The following is a 23,003-nucleotide window of genomic DNA, read 5'->3' as shown; positions in this document are numbered from 1 at the left end:
TCAAAATCTTCCACGTGATTTTTTTTCCTCATGGAAAAGAAACCTCCTGGCAGTGTCTGAGAGTGGGGTGTGGTACCATGGGACACACCTTCCTCTGTCTGTCCCCATCCTCCTTCATGGGCAGGCTGTGGACACAAAGGAGGACAGGAGACAGTGTACATGTCCATTTGAGACCTGCTTTGCCTTGCTGCACGGGCATACACTGGCAGTACTTCCAAACAACCTTGAGATAGTTTTGCCTCTGAAGGTGTGTGACTTCCTGCAGAACTCAGTAAAAACCAGAATTTTCTCCGGGACAACTGAAATTTGAATTTGCTGTTTTCTCTGGGACAACTGGCCTAAGGGCACAGACACAGGAAGAGAGGTAGAGTCATAGGTATTACCTGAAATCCTCCTGGGGCATTCTGTAGACGTGGCTGTTACTGGGCAGGAGAGGGCTCATATAGCGTTATCTCAGCTGCAGCATCTACGAGTCACAACTATGCTTTCCTTTGTCAAAGAAAAAGAGAAACTGGATGCTAAGTAATTTTATAATTTACATATCTGTTTTTCAAGTAGTGTTTGCTATTTGGAAAGTTAGTCAGGCCTGGGCTTCCTGAGCAATGTTTTCAAGAAAAGCTTATGACCATGTGAAGCATTATTCTGGAACCACCTATTGTGCTTTCTGATGACAACAACTCCCTCGGCACCTTTTTTCTCTCTCTCTGACATTTCCAAAAAGAACAGCTGTGCTGCTTACGGTCCCCTCTGCCAGGGAAGCAGTTGCTGATGTTATCCTCCCCTCCCTTCTGGCTGCTTTGCAAAGAGTGCTTCTTCCAGGTCTTCTAAAAAAGTCACATTGCCGAGAAATGATCCTTACCCTTGCAAGCCGTTGGTGAGTTGTCAGGTCCAAGGCTGGGCACAGAAGTTCAGGTGACTCATGGTTCTGCATCTCTTGCAACACGTGGATGCAGTGACATATTTAGTAACACATGATGTTTGAAGTTCAGAACTCTTTTGTGATTTTAGAAGGTACATGGGTGTTACTTTCATTCCCCTCTTTTCTTTTTGCTAGAGATGCTGAGGAAATAAAAGTGCTGTTCCTACAGTTAGGGCTTTGTGGTGATGCTTTAACTCTTACTGCTTTTTGTGCTATGGTAGTTTAAAGAGCCAAATCCTGTGTTGTGGGAGACATTGAATAAAAACCCATTATAAGCAAAAAAGACTTTTTATTACATATTAAAGAGCAAATTTAGTAACTAGTTTTCAAGATGTGGCATACTAAGGGGTAGACCCTGTCTCTCAAAGAGACCCAGAGCTTGAACAATGAGACATTTGGTGTCCAGAAGAAAGGGTGGCAAAGAAAGGGTAGGAATCATTCTAAAAAGGTGGTTTGAACACACAGGGAAGTCAATCCATAATAAAGTTGGATGTGAAGTGACAATACTGTTCTTATTCTAGGATAGCTTCTCTGGTGAATACTCTCACTCTGGAATGGGGATATCTCCAGAGAAGTTATTCTCAGATGTGTGTGTCTACACATATAATATACATAGTGTGCCTGAGGTATCATTCCAGAAGCACTACAGTAATCATGTACTTCCCTGTTGCAGACAACCCCTAGGAAGCAGCCCCACCTCTGTAAACAGAATGTGGTTAACCTTTACAGAATACTTTGTGCTCCATTTTGGAAGGTCATCTTAATGCCAGTACTTAAGTACTCAGAAAACTCTGCAACATGGTGCTGTAGCATCTTCAATTAGCTTTTAAAGAAAAAGAAAATAATTTGCCATGAGGCTGCTCTGTTTACAATCCCTAATTGTTAGGTACTTATTTACCTTTCCTCTTCCTCCTTTTCTCTCTATATAAACACACAGTGCTGAGAATCTGGCTTTGCCCTTCAGGAAGCAGACTTGCTTCAGGGCAGTTAAGGAAGTTCCTCAGAAGCTGAAGACAGGTAAACTGCGAACCACTGGTCTAAGACATTGTGAAAAATTACTACAACAGAAACCCATGTTTCAATTTCTAATATAAATATTTAAATGCACTACGAATTTTGTTTAGTCTGTCTACCCACTTTTTTAAATCCCCAGTGTCCATGTCAGGCTGAGGTGGATATTCAGTTGCCATTGGGAAATTTCTCATTGTAACTGTAAGACTACTCTCTATTATATGTCTTGTCAAGCCATCTGCATTAACAGTGTGCTGTGGTTATGTTTACGTGAAGCAAGCAGGATTTGTTTTATGTGTGTCTCAGTCAGGGCTGCAAACATGCACAATGCCCCCAGCATGGTGCTGTCCACTGGGCACTAGTGTACATGTCCAGCTGGAGATCCTGTCTTTTGATGATGGTTTGGGTCACCTTGAGTGATGCCTTTGATATGAAAATTAGCAGATGATGAGGCATGGCATGAGCATGCTGCTGGAAGTTAGATTGCCAGCTGCCTTCTGGAGGACCAGGCTCATCTCAGTTTGAAGAAGACACGCAATTATCCCCATCTCAGAGCTGATAATGAAATTACATCATTTCCAATGCCACCTTGGTTTTCCTTCAGGGAGTCCATCATTACTGCTAACAAGACCCAAGTCTTCTTACATTGTGACGTTAACAAAATCACAGCCTGGGCTGGAACAGCCTCGGGCACAGAGGCTGTCTGAGTCACCCAGATGCCACAAACTGTCACAGAGAATTCACGGTTTGGATTCATTTCAGGACAGGCTGTCGCACAGCAGCCCCAACCCATTTTGTGGGAGCAGCAAGGTCAGGCAGGATGTTCCTTCTCTTAGGACAGCAAGAGCAAGGCCACTGTCCTGTGTTACCCAGGGAAATATAATTGCAGCTCATGCTCAAGGTTCAGTACTCCAAACCTGCTGCTCAGGTTTTCCCACCATGTTCTAGGTCCTCAGCTGTACACATAATGTTTGTATTTTAAAACTGAAAACAAGACCAGTCATTAGACCTTGAATTTTGAAATGTCCAAGGCTGCAGAGTTGTAAAAGGGAAACTGCAGCTTCCTAAAGAACATTTTATATTTTTTATTCTGTTTCTAATATTTTAGTTGGATCGATACAAAAGTTAATGTGTTTTGTAACAGCACAGGATGAAATGACTGCCTCCTATCCTGAAAGGGCTTTTCTAAAAATGGAGTAATTAAAGAAAAAAAACCAGAGAGAAAACATTCATGAATGGGACCTACAGGGAAGCCAGAGAGCCAGGGACTCTAGTGATAGGACAAGGAGTAATGGGTACAAGTTGAAAGACCCAAAACTTAGGTTAGATATAAGGAAGAAATTCTTTACTGTCAGGATGGTGAGACACTGGAACAGCTTGCCCAGGGAGGTTGTGGATGCCAGCAGTGTTCAAGGAAAGGTTGGATGGATAAGGCCTTGAGCAACCTGGTCTAGTGAAAGGTGTCTCTGTCTATGGAAGGTGGGGTTGGGACTAGATGTTTTTTTAGGTTCATTCCAACCTTAACCATTTTATGATCTTCTCTTATTTATACAATGCAAAAATAGCAATGAAATCTGAGAGAATAGAAGTGACTAAGAAAACCTAAAGAAACATATAATACCTCTAAGCTAAGGAATGTGAAGGAGCAACAGCCTGAGAAAAATTGGTTTAAAGGAAGGTACAGAGCAAAACTTATTTTCTCCTCCTGCTTTTTTTTTTTTACAGTGAGTACAATTTTCACTGAAACAACATCCCCAGGGATATAGTAGATTTCCCATCACTTAATTTTTCAAGATGCTTAAGGCTAATCACTTCAGATAAAAGTTTTATCACTTAAAGTTTTGGAGAGGATGCTAGATAATATCATGTAAGCTTCCTCTCCCGTGAAAGGTTGTCAGCATGATCTGTTGGGGTCCCTTCAGCCTAAGCTCTTCTATGATTTTATGGATATACATTTTGTGTTGTTGGTAATATGGTACCCACTTCTAACAGCATCTTTTATCCTTAAGGGCTTTCAAGGTTGAATACTTGCTTCCACTCTAATTTTTGTGTTTTATTACTTGATTCACCAGTTATATCCCAGTGATTTGAGAAAATAATACAGTTTTCCAGAGAAGTTCTCAGCCTCTATCTGAAGCCTCTAAGGCCAGTTATTCAGCTTCAGACTGAAGGTGGGCTTGTGTGCCTTGATGGTATTGCCAAACTATTCCCAAGATTCTGGCTGGACTAAGGAGAGTGCCTTTCCTGTGAGTCTCTCAAATTTAACTGACAAGCCACAGTAGGCTCTGAAGTGGAACTCAGTTTCTCCCTCCCTATGTACCAGTTTTTCATTTGGATGCAGCATTGCTCTCTTGCTTAATTCACCTCTGTGAATAAGCTTCAGCAGGAGGAGCAGAAATCAGCCTTATCCCACCTGGAGCTTTATTGGTTAGAGCACTCTTGAAAACTGAGGTGTGAGGGTGTGAGCTCCTTCAGCCTCCCCTGCCAAATGAGAACTGACAGTGGTCTGCATACAACAGGAGGGAAGCCACACCACTTCTGTCTTCAGTGCTTTCCATGATATTGAACACAGCACTGCCTGTAGGTGCCTGTGTGGGGAGAAGGGTGAGTGGATTGGGCTTTTTTCAGATTTGGGTAAAGGAATTCAGGTTAAAAGTATTTCTGATAGCTCTGTTACAAAAGTGTTCCAAAAAAAAAGATATTTTCACAGTTTTTACAGCGTAAGTGAGCATTTCCTACTATATGGGCTTTCAGGAGGCTATAAACAACATTCCAGCCATACTTGTGCTGTGGTTGGATTTGGACTTTCTGAAGCCCTTAAATATTTTTACAATGTGTGTTTATTTTAACGGATGGGTGAAATATCTCACTGAAATATCTCATATTCAACTGGGTGGAACCCATAAAACACAAGCAGTGAAGATTTTTGCATGCCCAATGGGTCTGGGGGGATTTGTTCTGAAAACTGGCTTGTGATGTCCCTCTGATCCACTCTCTTCTAATCATATGTGCAAAAGAGAAGACTGCAATGCAGTTTATTTATAGGGCTGCTTTGGGGTCCTTGTTGAATATTAGACATCAGATTTGATAAGAATATGGGAAACATTTGTGACATCTTAAGAAGCTATTTAGTTGTACTGGCAGAGACATTTGCTTAAGACTCAGACAGATATCTGACAGAGATCTCTGTGGTTTTTCAATTGCTGAGGTGTGCTGAGACCTCCTTTTTCGTGACCTTCCCTATGAGGAAGCAAAGATGTGTTTGGAGAGTGATATACATATCACACCAAGATATGCTAGCAATACAATTTAGATATCCATGCTGACCTAAAAGGGATCTTATGTGACTTTTGGATCACAGCAGTCAGAGACAAGTACCACCAGAGCTAGACCTGTGGATAGCTGTCCACAGCATGTTCTGTGAATAAGATGGTATAAAGAGAGCATTTGTTATTTACTGAATGTAGCTCCATTATTTCCTATAATTTCAAATTCCAGTGGAGAGCACAGTAGTAAATCCAAGCCTTGGGTTGAAAACATCTTGAAACTGAACACAGCATTCCCTTTTTATTATATCTAGACATTTATGGACATGTGTTACTTCTTTTTGCCAGCAGAAGCCTCACACCTACTCTCAGTAGTGCTGGCTTGGTTAGTCTGTGATACAGCAGATATTGTAATTGGTTTTATTTTAAAAATAAATGCATGCTAAGTGTGTGTAAATACAAAGTTTCTGTCTGTCAGGCTTTTCTGTCTGTAGGTGCAAGAATTTGGGTTAAGCTGATCCTGTCAGTCTTGTTAAAAAACCAACCCCATTTGTCCCATTGCAAACATATTTTGCTCACTGCATCATACAGTTTTTATAGCATAGGTGGGGATAGTAGGAGGGGAAGACAGTGCTGAGATATTAAGTTCCAGGAGACTAGTTATACCTGTTGAATATAATCCAGTGATCAAAAGACTGAACAATAAACATGAAAAGCATATGAATCAACAGATTGAATGCTTATTCTTAACATTAATTATGTGTGTACCTACGTAATTTGAAAAATGTAGTGTATTGGATTGTGTGGTACTATGAGAAAGAGTACTGCCTCAAGAATTCCTTTGTCTTCGCACTTGTTATTTTTGTCACAGATAACCTGATTTTAGCAGCAATTTTTGAGCTTTTGTGTATATATGCTGTGATTTTCCTTAGACTCATTTTTTAGTTAATGTTCAAAATGAGGAATATTTTTAGTGGTCTTGCTGCAGCTTCATTATATATGAGCGCAATTCCGGATGTAAAAAGGTTGCATTATCATTATTTTATTAGTATGAGGCAAAATCAATGGCCAAGATGGCTGGCTGAGTGCTAGTTTTTTGAATGGATGGACTTGAAAAGCAGATATGAAGCTCAGAGCTGCTCCTGGCAGATCTTATGTTTCTTTCTAAATACCCAACTGATCCACATTACTTGTGATTGCTCCCTCATGCACAACTTCTGTAGATAAAAGAATGTACAAATGTCGCTAAATACCTACATTTTCCATGAAGAAAACTCTCTAATTTGTGCTTTCTCATTTTCTTTTGGAAAAATGTTCAAGTTTGACTCTTCTTTAAGTGGTAAAAGCTGGCTCTTTTAAGTATGTTTTATAGGTAACAATACAATTCTGAAAGGTGATGAAAGGACTTGGGAAACTTTTCATCAAGCTCCACTTCTGCTGAAGTCAAGAGGAATTTTTAGTACTTCAGTACTTTAATACAGCACTTGGATAAGATTAGTGGGTTTAAATCATGTATTATTTGTTGAACACTATAGGTATTTCAAGCCATCAACAAAGTTTACAGGCTCTCACTGCTAGTCCTGTGTGTCTTATTTTTCTCTCTTATTTTGCTCTGAAGCTCCTAACCAAGTACTCATAGATTCCTTGCTGTGTCAGTACCTGAGCACCTACCAGGAATTAGAGATAGTGTACTACCTCTGTTTTCCTTGCTTGTGTCAGCTGGTGTGAGCAGATTGCATGAGATATGTAGATCACTCTTTGGGAGCTTCAGTCTTTAATTAAGTTCAGTATAAATAAATGCTGCTGTTGTTTTGTATCATACAGGATCACTCTGGAACTGTACATCTGGCCAGTATCTTCTCTGTGATGACAGATTTGTTTGTTTAGGAGCAACATAGGCAAATTTGTTTGTTTGTAATCTAGGAGAAAATAGTAAATAATAGACTGACTGCAGTCTTCCACCTTGCTTAACTCTTCAGTTTTGTAGCTCCAGGTCTACTTGTGCTCTACAAGCATTACATTTAAAGGCAGTATTGGAAAAGGTACAGGAAGCAGCTCAAGGCTATGCCTTATGCGAGCAGTGGGAACAATCTGCTGATGCCTTTGTGCGTAGTCAGCATTTGTGACATGAACGCAGGGGAAAGGGACACAGAAGGTGAAGCAAAAGCAATATTTGATTGTGAATATTGCCTTGTCTAAAGAAGTAGTTATATTAAGCAAAAACAAGGTGTGCTAACTTGTAAAAAAAGTTGAATTTCCAGCCTGGGAGCCAACTTGCCCATTTCAGCTCTCTCTAGCAATTTACAACTCCATTCTCCTATATGTAAAACAGCTGAAATTTGTTGAATTGCTTTAAGACTAGAAGTTGAAATGATCATCCCATCTTGAACAAAAATCAGTACAGTTGTAGTTTCAAAATCATCAGTGACAAAATAATGGCCTGAAAGAAGTGTCAGGAGAGAAAGAGAACATGATCTGGACTAACAATTTGTACTTAGTCCCAACAATAACTGGGATGATTGCACAATAATCCCAGCCATGATTTTTGTCTGCAATTGCAGGCAACTAATACTGTTTTCCAATTTCTTCCAATTTCCTGTTCCCATGATAGATGCTAGATAGAATGGGCCTCTTAAAAGATTTCATAATAGAAGCTCAAGATGGTGGTTGAAATACAACTTTCTGAGTTTTAAAGAGAAGGGGTAAAAAATCTTAAACACAACCTCATGTTAGATGATACTTCGTGAGCATGCACATGAAATTGAAGCTCTACATCATATTTAAGATTGAAAATGTGTTCTGAGTTCTTTCAACTCTCCTGAAAAATAGTAGGAAATATGGAGATTCTCCCTTTTTTCAGTATGAACAGTCAAATATGAAATAAGTATTTGGTTTTCATTGAACACTTGTTCAGTTTGTGTCTGACACCGAGTCTGCACAAATATATTTTGTTTGACAGCACCTTAGTGCAAAAGTGTTGTGAAAATGACAGCCCTTCCCTGGGGTCAGATCTTTACAGATAGGACAAAGCACAATTTTAAGCTTTGCTAGTAAGGTAGTTTTCCAGAATTTATTGAATTGTGATGTCTTCATTAAACAAAAAGCGTGGAAAATACCCTTAGGAAACCCTAACAGGAATATGCAGAAATTAAACTGAAACAGACAAATATGTGAGAAGTTTTCCTATCTTGTGGGAAAGTATTTAAGCTAAATAACTTTAGCTTAAAACAATAAATGTTATGAGGACTGTTATAAATATTTAGAGATTATTGATGCAGAAATACAGAACCACTAAATCTATTATGTGCTTTTACTGTAGCAAGGGCCTCTGGCTGACAATAGAGAGCAAATAACATGAGAAAATCTCTCTGACAGCTAGACAGAGAAGCCATTTGCCTCAGCTTCTATCATAGCTATCTCTGTGCTGACACCGAGAAGAGCAGTGTTTATGGAACCGTAGGAAGGAATTGCTGATCCTCAGCCCTCCAGAGGCAGCAGGGATCATGCCACAGGCTCATGCTGCCCTCCCAGGCAGCCCTGATGCCCCAGGTGTCAGGAAGCTGTCTCTAAAAGGCTTTTGTTTACAGGGTCATTGAAGTGAAAGAGCAGTAGTAATTGGGACAATTTCCCACTTAAGTGAAAAATATGCATTTTTTTCCCCCCAAACAAGATGGCAAGTCTCTGATGCTGAGAGATCACCAGGGGGAGGATACCCAAGTGCATCAATGCCAGAGTACAGAGTGCACAGAACAGCAGTGGCAAGCACCTGGAAATATTGCTGGCATTATGAAATTCAAGTGCAGGTGCAGATCAGCCTGTTTCTAGTTGCCTGCTTAGATATGGGTTTTGCAGCCTGTCTTTCAGCAAATGTTCGCTGGAAATTGTAATCCAGAAGTTTAAGCTTTGCTTTTTATATGGCTCATTCTCTTCTTTATCAATATTGAGTACAGTTTAATGTAGGCAGGACCTTCCTAGCCATAGCTGATGATGACAGTAGCTTCAGGATTGCTCTTGACATGAGACAGTTCTTTATAAAAAGCAGAAAAGGCACACACATGAAAAAAAAAATCAGGTACTTAGGAAGCTTTTTTCTATATGCAACATTCACACAATAGTTAATCCTTGCAGGAACTCAGAATTACCAAGGAGGAATAATTTCTGTGAAGTGCTCTGTTCCAGGATTGATTTCCCTATATAGTAAACAAATAAAAAAAGATAAATTTTGTACATAGGACCAGGATTCACAGGAGCTAGTTTTCTGAGCAAGGATGTTACAATGTCTTCAGGTTCAAAGAGCAACAGGGCAGTTGTCACCTTCACTGCCAAAGATATTGAGGTCTCTGACCTCTTAAGCACTTATGGTTGGACTGGATGGGAGATCATGTATTTGCTGCGTTTTAGCTTACATCTGTAACATGGGATATAGTGGAAGTTCAGGTGCCTTGCTTCTTTTTTGTATTTGACTCCATTTCTTGGTGCACTGTTGGCAAAAATGAAATCAGAAGAGTTGGTTTTAGCCCTGTCTGAGAACTGATCAAGTCACTTCACTCCCTTGTGATGGAGTTCCAGAAAACTTTAGAGTCTAGGTGTTTGGCCTGAAATCCATGTGGTTGGTGTTTGGGTAATGTTTGGACTTCTGTCACTGCTAATGCACACATGGTGTGAATGGTTCCTGTGGGTCAGGAATTGTCAACACCTTCTTGTGAGTCAACCTCTCCAATTAAATCCCATCTCTCCTTTCTTCCCAGGCGCAGCAGGAACCTCTCACCAGGGTCTCACAGGCGAGGTTATCAGCACCAGGTTATCCAGGACGCTCCTTGTTGATCAGCTTTGGTTTCTCCATCATCCTTCCCACTGAATTAGTTTATGAGTGCTAGAGCATTCAGGGAGTTTGTGTAACAGGGGGATGATACACACTGTTGATGCTTTGGACCCCAGCTTGTGTCAAAACTAAATTACACAGGGATGAGGCTGCTTGCAGTGAGACCATAGCTGAAGCATAGTTGTCTACCCTGATCAGGGTTTAGCTTTGGAACAGCAATGACAGCCCATTATGCAGTATTTTCTTATGATGGGCGATCTTAAGTGCTTTGTATACGTTATTCTTAATTGCATTCTGACAATGTGTGCACTGCTTCTGCACTAAAGCAAAACAATTCCAAAATATGAACGGTGCTGGAAATAAGGTTGAGAAAACACTACTAGAACTGGCCAGGGCAGGTTCCTGCTCTGTTTATTTGTGTCAGGCCTGGGTCACAACCACTGTCACTCTTCAGATTAACTTTTTTCCCATGCCCAGACAGAGATTGATTGTGAAGTGACACAGAAGGCAGGGCATTTTTAAGAGCACATGCATTATACATGTTTGTGTTGGAAGTAACTGTAAAGATCATCTAATTCCAGTCCCCCTGCCATGGGTAAACACATACATATATTTTTTACTTGTGGAATTGTTTTATTAGATCACTAGAAGAGAGAGGTGAAAAATCCATGCAGTTGTCCTTGCTTATGTTTTGGCTTTACATTTTTCCCTATGTCAGCCTGGGTAATTGAAATCCTTGAGCTCAATCTTAGTTTCAATTCCTCCCTTGCTGTGCAAGTCAGGGATGCTGCAAGGAGAGCTCTCTTTTCAAACCACTGTTTTAATTTGAATTTCAAATGACGTGGATTTGTTTCTGTTGGCCTTGAGTTTAACTGAAGGTTGTTTTCACAAATGTAGGACCAAGTTAAGGCAGCCACAGGGTTTTGGATCTCCTTGCTCCAGCTGTTGGGATGTGCTGCTCCTGAAGCCTGGAGAGCAGTCTCTCTCGAGCATGGAACAGGGTGCGGGGCAAAGATTGCCCTGTGGCTGCTAGTGTTGATACCAGCCAGAATTGCAGCCCTGGGTGAAATTTCAGCAGCCACCACTGCTGTCATACTGCCCAGCGGTTAGCTCATACAGCCAGAATTTCAGACTGTAAATATCTGCTTCATAAAAGAGGCTGTACAAACAGAAGAAACTATTTTCTCAGTTTCCTGTGTGCACCTAGTGACACTACTTTAATGGGATGACCTGAACAACACCGATTATTCACGTCTGTTTATCTCTCTGGGGTTTGGCCTTCAAATTGTTTCAGTATCGTGCGGCTGCACGGATGTACTCGCTGTCCAGCACGACTGAGAAGGAGCATAAATCTGTAGTTCACCTTGGCCTGCAGACAGTGTTGAGTTCACTTTCTGACTGGCTATGTTAATCAGGTATCCCACTCTTCCAGCTGCAAATCAGGCATTGTGATTAATATTCACAATGAGAGAGCTAATTACTACTGGCATGTAGCTGTTTTATGTTACTCTCTTTTCTGGGAGCCAAATCCGACCATATGGAAAAATGTAGCTTAGACACTATAAATATGATTCCACTTAGACAGTCGTCTCTTCTGTTTTCTGTTATCACAGCAGTGTCAGCACAAGCAAAACAATGAAAGTGAAGAGATGCTGTTGCGAATTTTGTTACAAGTTTGAGGTCTTGGGACTTTTTTTTTCTTCAAGGACACTGTGTTAATCTGAAGAAAGAGGGCTTGATTTGTGTTCATTTATGCCTGCCACAATTATTTAAGAAAAAGCTTCAGTGATCATACTTGAAGAGCTCTGGTTCTTCTTTAACTATTTCTGGCAGAGCTAGAAAGATATGCTTTGTGCTTTGTATCATGACAACTTGTCTTCTTCAATAAGCCACATCTTAAACTCTGTCAGTCCTCTCTACATTCAAAGTAGCTGTCTTCTGTTCGTTGCTGTTGGAATGAAGCTGTTGACTGTGTGTCTGCAGTGCAGCCAGCAGCAGCAAGTGAGGATTTCCACAGAAAGGGAAGGCTGTAGCAGCAAACTGCAGATGGGCACCAGGCCGTAATTGAATCCAAATAACTAGGAATCTTTGGGCAGAGCCACTTCTGATCTTCATATTGATCTTCATAGAACCTATGAAATAAAAAAAACATCTGCATTTGAGAAGCCATTCACAAGGCTGGTGTTCTAGTATTAGCCACTGAAACTTTAGTGACATGGGAAAACCACAGGCTAATGAAATAAAATGAGGAGGAGTAGGAATATCTTTTATCATATTCTGAATCTTTGCAAGATTGTTGTAAGGCAGAGACTGTCTTCTGAGAACAGCAAACAGTTCTCCCCAAAGCCACTTCTTTATATTGGTTTTTTAGAGTATTTTTGAACTATTTTGTCAAGCATTCATGGGCTGGATTAGCAAATGTGGCTTTACTGCAAGAAGGAGATGTCAAGGATGGATTTCCAAAACACTGTGTCAAAGAAGTTCAGGTGAGTAGCAAGAGGGAAAGGCCTTTGTGTTTTTCTTCCCATGAAATCTAAAGGAGAGCATCCTGCCATGGTTTAGAGTTCTAGGGCAGTGAGAAAGTCTGGAAAGAAGTAGAAAAATACCTGCTGCAATGGAGGCAGGAGAGCTCTTCCTTTCTTTACATAATTACTGTTGCAGGCTTGCCTTGCAATGGGTGCCTCAAACAGCTTTTCATTGGTCTTTTACAGTAGTTGACTGGCCTTCTCTTTCATAAGAGTATTTTCTTCTGAGATGCCTCATTTTGCTTGTGAAAAGTTTCAGAAATAATTTCTGTTACAGCCATTCCTATCCAAGACTTAAAGCATATACATAACCCTTACACAGTTGCATCAATATGACAGTTTGGTTTGGGTATTTTCCCCCTCTTTAAGAGGGGGGAATAAAAAAAGTTGTCAGAAGCAGCATGAGGTAAATGATGGTAAACCATAAATCTAGTGCCAAAAAAAGGTTCTGATTCAACTGTATCATCAAAAGTCAGTACCATGATAGAAATTAAACTGCTGCTCTGAAGCTGATACAGAGAGTTCTATGACATCTCCTCATATCATCTTTCTGTGTCAGAAGCTGCTTCCATAATCATTTCTCTTCCAAGCCTTCTGTTCAATGTACTACTTCTTTTCTTGACACTTAACCCACTAGCGTTGTGTACTGTATGTATTATGCATTGCCTTTTGTGCATGCCATATATTACGAAGAGCTTTCTATCCCTAAGGGTTTCTGCAGCTATTTCTGTGAGCTTGTCCTACAAGGCACTTTCATGAAAGTCATCAGTTAGCCTTTGCTGTGAAGGAAGGGATAATAGCAACTGAAAGTAGGCCAAGCTCATTAGATTATGATTAAAAGGCAGATTTATTTATATTTTTTTAATGCACTGAATGTGGTTCTAGTGGGTGGCACTGGGCAGAAGTGGTGCTGGAGAAGTCACAGGTGCTGTGTCTTTGGTCACTCTGTCTTTTCAGTTATTTTATAGTTTTAATTGAATACTGACTCATGAAGACTACAGTGACCTTTAATTTCACTCAAGTGACTTTCTTTCATGAGTCTTAAAAACAAAATGCCATGCATGGTCCTGCCTTTGCTGTCTAAGGTGCATCTAGAGCAGATAGTTGGAAGCCGAAGTAAATTTGTTTCAAAGCAGGATTGTAATTTGCCCCTTATAATGCTGCATCTTCAGTTCTTTTGGGAACATGTGTTTCTCCACCAGAAACAGAGGATTTTCCTCCAGAAGTAGTTTAGAAGCTGGTTTGAGGTCCCCAAGCTGGTGAAGTCTCAGGCTGGCACAAGGACCTTGGCATGAGGACCTGGTCCCAGCCCCTTGGTGGGAGCTCTGCACTCCCTCCTTGATTCTGGTGAGGCTGCAGGGACAGTGGGACCCCCTACCCCCACATGTACCTCTTCTGTCAAGGCAATGACCTGTCTATTTTAGTGTCTCAACTGAGCTGGAACAGCAGAGTTGGCAACTTCATCTCTATGGCTGAATTTGAAAACAATTCATCAGATACAGTTCAAGCAGTAAATGGTCTGTACAGGCACCATGTGGGGCCTGGATTCCTGCAGCCCCCAGGTGTTCAGCTCCCACCTGCAGCCCTCCCTTTATTGTTTGCTCTGGTCTCTACAGACACAGTGCCCTGCTCCACATGTGGCCGCCTTGGTGGCCAGGAGGGTTTTTCAGGAGGCAGGACTATGTAAGGTATCTTTTATTTCACTAGCAGAACCAGAGAAGCTGTCAGGCCTCACCCTGCTCTCCTTCATCAATCAGAGGCAAGTAGGAAATTACAGATTGTAGCCTCTGGCTTAATTAACCACCTACTATTCTTGTCATCTTGCACAGTAACTATTTATACACATAAGACTACACACAAGGCTGAGGCGCTCTGTTTTCCTTGACCAGCAGTATTCTTCCCATGTAAGGTTGTAACTCACCTCGTTTGAAGCACACACTGGCATTTTTCTCTTTTGTTAATCATCCATATTTCACTGGTCACCATGATCATCACAGGTCCAAGTGGGTCCTTGGAACCAGATAATTTCCATAAGTACACAGCATTTAAACACAACTTGCTGTCATGTCTCTCTTTCCCTCCCTTCTCCTTAGATGTAAAGGAGCATCCCACTATGGCCTTACCAAGGAACGGAAGAGGCGTTCCCAGGACTGCTCTCCAGACCACGGCTCCAGCTTAGCAGTAGCTTCCCTGGGCCCTGAGCTCTCAGCAGCTGCGGCCATCGCCTTAATGACAGATGAGCCAGGGCTGGTGAACCCAGCCTTCAGCCCCACCTCAGAGGACAGCCAGCTGGGGAGCAGCCCCGGAGACCTGCACCGCAGCAACCGCAACAGAAGTAAGAGCCAACAATGGTTTCACAGCCTGGGAGCCCCTTGCCCCTCTCTGTTAATTATATGTCACTGGAGGATTAAAAAAATTTAAAAAATTAAAAAGGGGTGGGGGAAGCAAAAGCTTTCATTTTACGTGGTTTATCAAATTGTGCACTCTGTGACCCAATAGACTTGAGGTGAAAAAAAAATACTTGGCCAGGGTCAGCATCAAGTTGAAGAAGGACTAGCTGTACACACGTAAACTGCAAATCTTTAGAAAGATTATTTAGGTAAGTCAGCTCAGTTGGAAGATTAAATGTTATGTGTGATGGGCTGGGGAGGTGGTGTAGTTGGGTAATGTGTCTCCATTAAATCTTGGTGGCCCAAGTAACCCCCACAGACATGGGCACCTACCCAAAATCCTTTTGGGAACTGTGTTTCGCATTTGCCAAGTATTTTCAGGGAAAAAACCCGTAAGAATTGCCTGAGGAGCTTGAGGGACATCCGCTAGCTTCTTGGGAAGGTGCAGTTCAGAGGAGCTGGACCTGCTGAAATAACAACAATCAGGACAAGCTGCATCAGGAAACTTTGCTTTGATCTTTCACCTTGTGACACTGCACCTGTCTCTGATGAGTGTCATGTCTGAAAAACATGGCCTGGCCAAAGCCAGAGTCAGAAGTGTTAACGGTGAGTTCAAAGCATGTATTTGAGGATTCTGAAGCTAAAATGGAAAGCCCACCTTGTGTGTCACCAGTTGTGTGTTGGGAAAACGGATGAAGGGATGAAGAAAGTCTAGGAAATGAGAAGGATTATCCTTTTGTTGTGCCAAGGTTTGGAGAGGTGAGGAAAGGAAGGGTGCAAGAAGAGAGCACCAGAATCTCAATAAATTCTGTCAGTTTTATTGCATGTAGAGGCCGCAGTCTGTTTGAGGGAATGTTGTATTATTAGATTACAGTATTTGGCTAGCATGCAGAGCTGGAACAGACAAAACAGCAACAGACATAAAGATATCTTTAGCAGGATGGAAAAGAGTGACATGTTTTGAAAGTATTATGACTTTTCTTTTGTATTGCCCTACTTGAGTCAGATATATGTGACTTCTTGATCCCTCCCACCTGATAATATTTTCATTTTTTGACATTAAATAGTTAGCAATCATTGGTGGCTTTAGAAGATTTGCAAGGTTTTGAGGCAGTAGTAGTAGTAGTGGGGATTTTTTCAAGAAGAGTTTATAATGACTTCCAGCTTTTTTTGGTCCAATGTGTATAGCTTGAGAAGGGCAGTGCTTCTCCCTTTTACATGTATTTTTCACAGAATTGCTGTTGATTCTGTCTTGATGGAGGATTATTCTTTTCAAGGCTACCACACTCACAGGAGATTTCTCCATGTGGTTGGCAAAACAGACAGGAAGGTGGCAATTCAAGGGTGTGGGACTGAGGTAGGGTGATTGTACCCAGACTCAGGTGGGTGCAACCTTGAAGTATCAACAGGACTCAAGGGCAAAGGTGGAGCACGGGCAGCCCTGATGGTGATGTTATATCCCATCAGATGTCAAGGGCTGCAGAAATGCTGAGGTTCCAGACCAGAACTGCTGAACTGTATTGATCTGGTTTTTTTCCTGATGTTGCAGCTCGACACTTTGAACGTTCCACTATAAGAAGCAGATCTTTTAAAAAAATAAACAAAGCATTCAGTGTTCTTCGAAGGACAAAAAGTGGAAGTGCTGTTTCCAACCAGACTGACCGAGAAAGGGAGACTGTTGGAAACTCTTCTGCCGGAGAGGAAGGTAATGTTTTATTCATCTTGTGTTATCACTTAAAACGGGGTAGAGAGGGCCCTATCCACGTGGGAACTGGATACCCATGACTGACGTGCCTTTCATGTGGTGGGCTGTGCGTGATTAAAACGAACAAACAAACCAGAAAACGCAATCTTTCCTTATTTTCTTCTCTCAAAAGATGTTACTGGCTGGCAGGCATGAATATTCCTGGGGTGTGTGGGACCTGTTCTGGTAACAGCCTGCATGCTACAGCCAGCCCAGTATCTAGCCCACGGGATGTGGGATCTGGGCATCTGGGATCTATTACTGGAGCTGTCATTGATTTGCTCTGTAATTTTGTTCAAGTCTCTTCATCAGCATGTGCCTGTCCCTCTAAAGTAAATGGATCTCAATAATCATGCTTTAGAAGAACTTAATGAGTTTTGGCTAATGTTTATGAAGCACTGGAAATTCCCAGTGGGAGGATGGTATGAAAGTGCAAAGTACTGTAATTATTCCAGCATTTCTGTGGGCTCCTTTATTACCTCAGCCAGGCAGGTGATGGGGTAAGAATGCTCTGCTCTTAAACAGCAGGGAGAGGCAAGTTTGTCTGATGTATGTCAGGGATGAGGGGTCTGGCAGGTAGTAACACTTAACATTTGGCATTCTCAAAGCAATAAACAAATACTACTAATCAGTTTGGACCATAATTATGAAACCAGCAATGGCATTCAGGCATCAAGAGGAAGTGATGATAGAGTGGGAATCAATGTCTTAATCAAGGTCTTCACTCAGCTTATTATTCTTTTGCTTGATGCCTCAGCACCTCATTTCTTTTCCCAGATCAAATGTTTTGGAGGCAGGCTTCAGAAATACAAAATATCCAACTTCCTTTTGCTCTGTATTCAAGTTGTCATTGAAACACACACAAAATAAGCACAAAAGGCTGCCAAATGCTACTTTCAGGCATCATTGTGATGCCATTGTGAATAGCGGTGAATCAGAGGACCATGTTCAATATTCTGCTTTATTTGCTTATTCCTTCAGGAGAGTTTCATTATATTACTGTGTTCTTGGTACTTACTCTCCTACTTCACATACATGCTGATAGAGCTGAAATAAAACCTGATAATTCAAAACTGTGAACCTTTTCCACAAAAGGGATGTGAATATACTCCTTGACCTGGAAACATCATGAATAATTGTACTATATTTTTTAATAATTTTAAATATTTTTTATTATTAAAAATAATATTTTATTATTTTTCCCCAAGTAAAATTTTGCAAGTAAGTTGTTTATATCTCTGTTTGAGCAGGCAGATAAATTTCTTGTTCCATAGCAACTCTTCAATCCACTGTGAGCAAAAGCTTGCCTTTTTTTAGAATGAGTGAAATTCTCCATGCTTCAAGTTCATATTTTTCAAAAGACATCTCTTCAGGATGAGCTACAGACCACTTTCTACCTAGACATAAAGCTGACATTGGTAATAGTTCCACTGAAATCTTGACTTCATGTCCAGAGTGTGCAAATAATCTGGATGTCAACAGCACCTATCCAGTAGCCCAGTGCAGTCCAGATGTTAGCAGAAGTTGGCAGAAAGGTGTGAAGACGGCACTGGCCTTTACATTTCCAGCAAAAGAAAAGTATTGTTGTGTCTATAATGGATGTATAATGGCAATCACTCCAGGGCCCCACTGACAGTGTCAGGATTGTCATTCTCTCCTTGGCTCTGCTTGTGGTTTCATTCCTCTGCACCAAGCATGCCTGTAAACTTCCAAATGTATTCTGCTGCACTGGAAAAACCAGGTAGGCATATAATTACTTAATAAGCAGTTACTCTTAAGTATGAGATCACAGAAGCTGGGTACTTAAATTACTTTATTAATTACATTTGCAAAGAATGCATTTTGATTACACAGTTCTGGAATTTGATCTTTAAAAAAATGTGAGCAAGTAACTTGAAGCAATACAAATAGAACTTGAACAAAGATTTCTATTCAGTCCTTTGCAACAGGTGCTTTGTGTATAGCAACTCAAATGCTTTCTCTGCTTCTTCTTCTTGGAAGAAGAAATGAAAGTACTTATTTTTGTAGCAGTTGTCATCATCCTGCCAGCTGGGGGATGGTTTTCTTCTCCAGTTCCGTATGTTTCCTTCTTTTATTTATTTTTTTTTAAATCTCAGCTGCTCTGAGCAGTCTGCAGCTAGAATTATGATTAGAGCTGTTGGTCAGTCTTTAGGGATAGCTGCTGTATGCACTGCCCTGTGCTCACTAAAAGTCTTGCCTATTGAAGAAAAGGGAGCCCTGCATGTCTGTCTCACCATTGCCACGCCACTCTCCTGGGAATGGAGGTGCTCCTATGGGAATGAATGAGGTGGTTCCTGACTTCACAGGTCCCCATACCCAGGGAGAAAGCTGCTGCTGCTGCTTTGCCCAAGGTTTCACAGGTTTGTGTCTAGGACCATCTGAGAACACAACTCAGCCATGACTCATTGCCCCAGGAGATCAGACAGCACCTTACCAGCTCTTTGTTAACCACTTTCCTCACCAGATTTAGTCAGTTCATGAGCAGAATAAAGCTGAGACTATACCAACCTCACAGTGAGCACAGAGTGATATAAGCCTTTTCTTGCTGATAACCTCTTCTTGATAAAGGAGCAGTAAGATCATCTGGAAAAGCTCAATGTATAATTCACCTGGCTCCAGTTTTCAGAATAGCCCCATCTTAATTCACATATCTCTGTTTAATTTGTGTTTTGCCTGTATTTTGGTCAAAGGAGCTCTGAAAATGAACACCATAACAAGTATTAGCCATCAGCAACCCTTCATGCAGAGTGTGTAGGTGTCTTCAGTCTGAAGCTGCTATGTTTGTTGAGCCAGTGCTCAAATTCTTCTTAACTTGAAGCTGAATCTAGTAGTGTAAAATGCTTTTACACCCAGGGACATTGTAAAATATGATGTACAATATCAAATGTATTTGTTATAATTACAGCAGAGAAACAGTTGCAGTTCTAATACTAATGCTCTTATACCTGGAGCTGGTAGCCATCCTGAACTGTGGAGATTACTTCCTAATTTATGTTTATATCCTGTGGTTTGATTTGTTTAAACAATGTTATATGTGCTCATTTTGGATTTAAACGATTCAGTTTCTTTGTTTCTCTGTTTTTGTGGCATTTTCAGTAGGGAACTGTTAAACTTCCAAACCAAAGAACATGTTAGAGGTGAATGAAAAATACAAACACTAATGAGAAATAATGTGGGGGAAGGAGCTGTTAAGATTTTCTCATTTTTAATACTTTCTAATTTGTAAAATCCCATGCAAAGAAATATTTGTCTGTAGGCAGCACCCAAGCTTGTGATATTTATCTGAGAGCAATTTCAGCATTTACAGCTGCAAATAACTTTCCAGGTCTGAAGTAGAAGTTTAGAAAGTTTAAAAGAAAGTTTCATTTTGAGATGTGAGGGAAGGTAACAGGGACATGCTTATGGCACTGATGCATTTAAGATGTAATATCTTCTGACTAGATCTACTAGTGTAAATGACCTTGACAATCTACTTAAAAGATAAAATATCTCCAAGCAAAGACTGCTCCAGCTTTGCTATGCTTATTTGTATCACTGTGCTCTTAGTTTGGCTTTACACCTTCAATTCAGTTCCAAGAAAGACTATAGATACATATACTCCTTACTCAAACTGATCTACAAATGCAAGTTGTAAACCAGCTAATGTTTCAGGAGCAAAGAATTTGCAGGTACAATTTAAAAAACTTCCATACAGTTGTAGAGTAAAAGAGCCATGTTTTTAACTTTCAAAAACATTCATTGATTTCATTTTGCAGTCAAGTCATTGTAAAAGAAATTTAATTTAGGATTGCTTGAGGATGGCAAATGTTTTTCAAAGTCAAACTCAGTCTCATAGTGGATGTGGTTCTGCCATCTGTTATTGCTTTGCAGCAGTCAAGACCAAGACAGCCCCAGCAGGCACTGGCAGAACCACAGAACAGGCTTCCCTCTTGTACTGTTCAGTGTGAACACTGTTATATTTGTGAGAAATTTATATACACATACATATACATGATATGTATATGTATCTCTGTATCTGCTAGATAGATAGATAGATTATAAATACTTCAGTGTTTGAAAAAATACGTGAAGAAAAAGAAGGTAAGTGAAACACAGAGGGTATCGACCTTTTCATGGCATTAAGGCTCTCTTGTGTGCAGAAAAAAAAGTGGTTTATCCAGCCCCAGGACAAGACAGTGCAGCCCAACTTCTGTCTCAGGAGGCTGCACCCCACAGAAATCCCACAGTATTTTTCTCAGATTTGATCCAGTTGCCATTCTGATTTCCCAAAACAGTTGTTACAGAACTGGTTCAAAGCACTCTGCTCTGGAACTCTGAGCCAGGAAATTTCCCAAAGAAAGAAATTGTAGCATTTCCTCCACTGATAAATTTGCGTGCTGTAAACAAGAGTCACAACTCTTTAGAGACACAGTCAACTCAGCAGCAGTTTCATTTTAGTTCTTTTGGGACTGCTTTGGTGAGAGGAGTGTCCAGAAGCAAGAAGAGATATTAGAACCTGCCCCTCCACTGGAGAAGCATCGCTGGAGAATTAATGGAAGGCATTAAATCAAAATGATGGCAAACCTTTGGGAGAATGGCATGATAAATCAAAATCTATTGAGAAGGAAAATTTGCAGAACAAAGTTCCCCCACCAGCACAAGGGCATGTGACACTTATAGACATATGAATTTTCCAAGACTAGGTTATACAAGCTTCATTTAAATTCTGGTGTCCAGATGCTGGGAAGCATGAGTGTGTGTTCCTGCAGATGGTCCTATTTGTGGGAGTGAGCTGGCACATTAGTCAGACTGCCTGATCTAAATGAGGACTTGCAACCACAGATACAAGCTTTGTTTACAGTGACCTTTGATTAATCTGGACCCAAGAGTCACAGCAAATATTGCACATTGTCACATTGAATCCTGGGAATGAAGGCAGAAGCTACCCTCATGGCAGCACTGTTGGAAGGAGCATGATATGCACAGAAGTCAGCAAAAACCTGAGCACTGAAGGAATGCTACCATTAAACATTATAAACTATGGGGAAAAAATAGTAAGCACACTTAAAATTCTATAATAGACTGTCATGGCCACTAGGGTAATGAATGCTCAGTTTCCCACATTGTGCCAGATAAGTGGAGTTCACTGTGCAAAGCTGGTCTCTCCTATGTTGTTACCATAAAGTAATGTGTGAAAATATCGATACAAATTGCACACTAACATTAAGAGAATACTGCTTGAGAAAAAAGCCCACAGTCTTTCTGAATGCAGGTGACATTTTATTATATTGACAGATTCAGAATGCTCCATACAACCCCCCGTGACAAAAACACAACACTCTGTGGGAAAGCCTGGACGAATCACCAAAAACAAGACAGAAAGTTTCCTTCTTTCTAGATTCAGCAGCTCTTCGATATTTAAGGACTGGAAATATAAAATGGTAAAGAAAGGTATGCAATACTCCTGGGTTTTCCTGCTCTGGAAAACCTGACCAAAGAAAATGGAGAATTTTCAATAAGAGTGTTAAGGGCTGGAAAATGGATTCTGTGAAAAATGATACTCCAGCTCACAAGAGAACGTATATATTTATATATAGGAAAGGTACAAGCCCCAGCTCAGTTGGAGTTCTTTCAGTTGGGCTCCTGAGGCCCCAGTCGTTGTATACAACCAGGTGCTGAAGCAGGGTCTTCCTTTTCTGGGTATGGTCTGTACATTAAAAATTCAATTTGAAGACATTGCTTCCTAGGCATGGCATCATGTTGAAATACTCATGGTAAGTTTTCATCAAACTGTTCAAAGTATATGCAGACTTCTTGGTGAAAAAGCAATTATGAATTTTCTTATTTTAAAAAAAGTGTATTTGTGTACATTTTATGTTTAGATTGCCACACTTTCTGTTAGTTTATCAAAATAGGCATTGGCCTTTTACTTACAGCTGCCTAGATAGTAGATAATACAAATGACCCAAACATTAGATGTCTGGGATAAAAAGAAGAGGCAAGTCTTCAATGAAGAGAGCAGAAATTAATGGATCATAGAAGAGTTATTTTGGTTGTTTAGCCTATCTGAGGAGAAAATGCTTCTGTTTATTATGTATATTTGATAAAGAACACAAATCAATGAAGACAGGAAGTGAGGCAGTATAGCCTGCTAACTATGAAGGAGTAGCATTAGAGACTTGCATACTGGCAAGGAAAACATCTTGGAAAGATTTGGGTTGTTATGGACTGCATATTTCAGAAGGAAATGAGATATTAAAAATTCCTCTAAAAGAATCTGCATAAAGTTATATTGAAAGTCTGCCAAGTACCACTGCACGACTTAA

The 23,003-nt window shown here is 40.7% G+C and overlaps 1 protein-coding gene across 7 annotated transcripts in view; it reads left to right on the top strand.

Moving 5' to 3' along the window:
* LNX1 (ligand of numb-protein X 1) overlaps positions 1 to 23,003 on the top strand; it is a 126,822-nt gene that overhangs the window by 71,284 nt on the left and 32,535 nt on the right. For 5 of the 7 annotated variants that reach the window (XM_088163365.1, XM_088163364.1, XM_088163368.1 and 2 more), the window contains 3 exons: positions 14,637 to 14,878; positions 16,483 to 16,638; positions 21,973 to 22,128. In XM_088163365.1, coding sequence (XP_088019491.1) covers positions 14,637 to 14,878; positions 16,483 to 16,638; positions 21,973 to 22,128 — 554 coding nt within the window. The remainder of the gene's footprint in view (positions 1 to 14,636; positions 14,879 to 16,482; positions 16,639 to 21,972; positions 22,129 to 23,003) is intronic. The other 2 variants (XM_088163366.1, XM_014873414.2) reach the window with 1 other exon arrangement.

Source organism: Sturnus vulgaris, chromosome 4 (assembly GCF_052056855.1).
Source record: "Sturnus vulgaris isolate bStuVul1 chromosome 4, bStuVul1.hap1, whole genome shotgun sequence".
Lineage (NCBI taxonomy): Eukaryota > Metazoa > Chordata > Aves > Passeriformes > Sturnidae > Sturnus > Sturnus vulgaris.
This window is presented reverse-complemented; position numbering and strand designations above follow the sequence as displayed.